This window comes from Mus caroli, chromosome 13 (assembly GCF_900094665.2).
Source record: "Mus caroli chromosome 13, CAROLI_EIJ_v1.1, whole genome shotgun sequence".
NCBI classification, from domain to species: Eukaryota; Metazoa; Chordata; class Mammalia; order Rodentia; family Muridae; genus Mus; species Mus caroli.
Genome location: NC_034582.1, coordinates 62,241,248 through 62,245,605, shown reverse-complemented (window position 1 = coordinate 62,245,605; position 4,358 = coordinate 62,241,248). Strand labels below are relative to the sequence as shown.

Genomic DNA, 4,358 nt, shown 5'->3' with positions numbered 1-4,358 from the left:
TTCAGAACACTGGCTTTGTTACTGAATAATTTTGTCTACATTTCTGTTTCGAGACAGGGTTTTTCTGTATAGCCCTGCTGGCTGTGCTGGAACTCACTTTGTAGACCAGGCTGGCCTCGAACTCAGAAATCTGCCTGCCTCTGGATCCCAAGTGCTGGGATTAAAGGCGTGCGCCACCACCACCCAGCTCATTTCTGTATTTTTGACATTAAATCCAGTCCAAAATTCAGAAAAGATAGTTGATGTCAATGAGAGGGAAACCAAGAAATAATAAATAGTATCCAGCTCAAAAAAAAAAAAAAAAAAAAGACCACTATCAAGTCATAGTAAAACTCAACAGTAACTCCACTTTCTGTCCTTAGTTTTATATTTTAGACTCTACCTGTTGGGGTTGAGATCTTGAAAGCACAGTCTATAGTCTTTCTGCTTGCTCCATTTTTAATACTACATACAAATTCTAAATAGATCTTAGGGTTTTTGTTGTTGTTTTGTTTTAGGTAAGGTCTTGCAGACTGATGCCAGATTCACTATGTAGACAACTGTAGTCTTGAACTTGCAGGGATCCTCCTGCCTCAGACTACTGAATTCTTGGATCTTGCATGTGCCATTTACTCCTACCTTAAAGTTAATATTTTTAAAGCTTATCCAACCTAACTTTCTACTAAAATTGTTTGATAGGGACTTTTAGGTGGGGAAAGTGAAGCCTAGAAGCTTAACGTTATCTGGGATTGGTTGTGCAGCATATGATCCTAGAAATAAGGAAGCCCGAATTTGAAACTGGATTTCTCAATTCTAGTTAAACAAACAAACAAACAAAAAACTGGACTCTACCCAATTTCAATGCCCTTGGATAACTTATTGAACTTTTCTGAGGATCAGCTTCCTTTTCTCTTCAATACTGATAGCACCAGTAATTACACTGATGATTTAGAATTAAATGAGAATATAGCCACCCTTCTGAACCCAAAGATTGCAGACCTATAGATTGAGTCTACCACAGATCGGGAAGGGGTATATCTGTGTTAACTATAAATGTTCATTATACCTGTGTTACTTCCAAAATAGTGCAGTATAACAGTTATTTGTGTGGTGCTTACTTTATATTCTGTATTAAAAGTAACCCTGAGGTGATTTAAAGAATGCAAGAGTGTATACATTATATTAAAACACCGCACCATTTGACATAAAAAATTGAGCCTCAGGCGTCCTCTAGCGTCCAAGAATCCCCTCCATTCATTTTGAGAGGCGGTTTGCCTGAAAATCATTTACTAAGTTACCTGTCTCCAAGCAAAGGCTCCATTTATTCCGCAAAGGTTCTTTCCTATAACAGAGCATTGGATAACACCGTCTCCTAATTTCGCAGTACTTTTCCCATTGTGTCGCGAAGAATGTTTTTTGTAACAAGGCACACAAAAAGAGCAGCCTAATGTGCGGAGTCCATTCAGGTAGGAAAGAGTAAACGCCTTCTGCTGGCCGTCAGAGCAGCGCCTGCCCCTCCCTTCCCCTACCGAAATTGTCCCGGACGCCTGCGTAGGAGCCCGGCGTGTCCTCTATGACTTACCCAGAAGGCAGCGCTTCACTCTCAGGTCAAAATGGCCGGCCGATCTGCTGGTAAGTAATTACTCCTCCTTTGTGGGTATCGTGGAGCGGTTGTATTTTCTCACGAACTTGTTCCCCTTTTGCTTTAGCTAAATAGCTAGTTTGCGATAAGAGACGTGGCGACCCAGCAGCTCAAAGCACAGGTTTCGCTGAGCCAGGTCGGGCCTGCCTGAGGGTTAGAACAGGGACCTCTGCCGGAAGGAGCCCAGCGTGGCTGACCGGGTTCGGCCTCCTTCCCCTCCGCCTTGGGACAGCTTAGGGAGGTGAGGAGGTCAGCAGACGACAGCCACAGCGAGTAGTGGGGAGCATTTGGAGTCAGGCGCAGGCCACTTCAGTGACAGTGATCGGAGCAAACAGCGCCCGAGCCCGCATGACGCTCCTGAGACTTGTCAGAAGAATAAAAAGGAGGTAAAATAGGGTTATAGGGAGGTTTCAGGTTAACCTTGGCATATCTGGACGGTGAGCTGGGGCTGCAGGGCTGTAAGGACTTTGTTTAATGTAGGCACTAGAACAAATTTGAGATAGAGTGCCAGAATGTTTTCACGTCAAATATTACACACCCTCCCCCCTCCTTTTTTTTTAAAGCTTAATTTTTGCCCTCTGATGGTATACGTTGGAATAGTCTTTAAAAACAATACTGATACTCTTCTCACAGCCCCTGGAAATTCTGAAGGCATTAATTTTACCCATTTGACACAATTTTAAGAAAAGTATTCTGTTTCGTTGAGTTTAATACTTACATAAGCCAGCTTCCTTTTCTGCAACAGGCTTTTGATCTAGCTAATGTGGTAAGGGCGAACAGACACATTTGTTAAGTGAATATTAATCGATATTATAATCACTGCTTTGTTAACAATTTAGTTCTTATGCGGGTTTTTTTTCTTGTTTGTTTTTTGTTTTTGTTTGTTTTGTTTTGTTTCGTTTCTTGAGCCAGGACAACCCAAGTTAGCTGTGTATTGAAGAATGACCTTGAACCTCTGATTCTTTTTTTCCCCCACCCTAAAAAGGCTGGAATTGCAGGACTGAACCACTATGCATGTTTTATGTAGTGCTGGAGTTGGAGACCAGGGCTTTGTGGTGTATGTTAGGCAAGCAATATACCAACTGAGCATTAGCCCTTGACTCTTTTAATTTTCTCTTAGAAACAATATTATGCATGACTTCTAATTTCTAAGGTTGGAGGAAGCCATGTAGTAATCTGTACTAAGGAGTAGGAAGTCAGAAGGAGATAATTAAGAAGGGAGCCTCTTTTTTAGCCTTAACACTTAGGAACTGAGAATATAGCTCAGTTGGTAAAAAGTTTGCCTTGCAATGTAAATACTGGCCTGATTTCGGGTTCTCAGAACCCATTTTGTTTGTTGAGCTTTTTCTTTTAAAATAAAGCCTGAGTCCCACTATATGAGACACTGCCAGTTACATTATATGAGACACTGTCTCAGGAGCCCTAGTCCCTGCTTTTAATCCTAGAGCTGGAGACAAGTGATCTTGGGGTTCACTGGCCTTTTAGCCTAATGTACTTGGCACTTCCAAGCCAGTGAGAGATGCCATCTCAAAAATGAAAAGGATGACTAGGACCCAATGTCCTCTGGCAGTCACATGTTCCCTCCCCTAGCCCTCATATTTTAAAAAGAAAGGTTAAGCTTGCTCTATCTTCTTTCTTGTACCATGTCTGCTCCACATCAGGTACTCTCCTGCTTCCTTGGCCTCTTCTCCATGACCTCTCCCAGGCTCAGCCTTCTTCCCCAAATGTTTTAAGTTTGTTTTGTTTTTGAATAGAGTTTTTTTGCATGCTAGGCATGAACTCTAAGGCTGAACCATATTCCCAGCCCCTATTTTAGTTTTTGTATCTCTGTTTGTTTGTTTACACAAGGCTTGGTATTCACAGTCTCAACTTCCTGCATGCTGAGATTACAGGCTTGCTTTGTTACATTAAGAGATTTAAATTTAACATTGAATGTTTCTTCTTATCCATGTTCAAATACTATTATTCCCTTGACGAACAGTTTGCTGTTTGAGAAAAGGAAAATGGGCTTCTTTTACTAATATATTGATATTTAAATTAGCTGATAGTATGAAAGTTTTTCTAGAAATAATTATAAATTATATTTTATTTAAAATTATAATTTTAAAGATGATAGCCAAATAAGACAATGTAGACTAAAAGTTTTGGAGACTAGAGGCCTGCCACTTAACCTGAAATCTTATAGCTCCACCTCCTTGGAAAAGAAAAAGGTATTTCTGCAGCTACAAAAGACAGAGGTGCTTCAGATCCTTTCCTGTCTCTGGTCCTTCAGTTCTTATGGTCGCAGGAGAAGGGTGTTGGACTCTGAGAACCCAAAGTGGCAGGAAGTATACCTGTGGCTATTAGGCACCTTTAGTTTTGAGTTTACCATTTGTTCCCACAGTGTCATGAGTGAAATGATTATCTACATTGTATACAAGGGGATATTCTTAGGTTTATAAGGGAACTGGTTCTTTACCAATTGGTCCATTTCTTTGTAAGTATATTGTAGCAACTAACACTGTGGTAATTATAGTTTCAGCATCAAGCAAGTGGCTGGATGGTTTTCGAAAGTGGTATTATAATGCTGCAGGATTCAATAAACTGGGTGAGTATCCATTCTGTGGTTCTCCTTTTCCTGTTCTCCCTGAATTAGTACTTTTAAAGAATTCCTATAGTTCAAAAGAGATAATTTGTTTTTATGTGTATCAGATTTAAAAATAAACTTTTTTGAATTTTTGATCTTTATGTAATGTTT

The 4,358-nt window shown here is 40.3% G+C and overlaps 1 protein-coding gene across 1 annotated transcript in view; it reads left to right on the top strand.

Annotated features, from left to right (window-relative positions):
• The first annotated feature begins 1,506 nt into the window (after positions 1-1,506).
• LOC110307592 (cytochrome b-c1 complex subunit 7) overlaps positions 1,507-4,358 on the top strand; it is a 5,112-nt gene continuing 2,260 nt past the window's right edge. The window contains exons 1-2 of the mRNA XM_021179806.2: positions 1,507-1,611; positions 4,137-4,208. Of these exons, the coding sequence (XP_021035465.1) occupies positions 1,593-1,611; positions 4,137-4,208 (91 nt within the window). The 5' untranslated portion in view covers positions 1,507-1,592. The remainder of the gene's footprint in view (positions 1,612-4,136; positions 4,209-4,358) is intronic.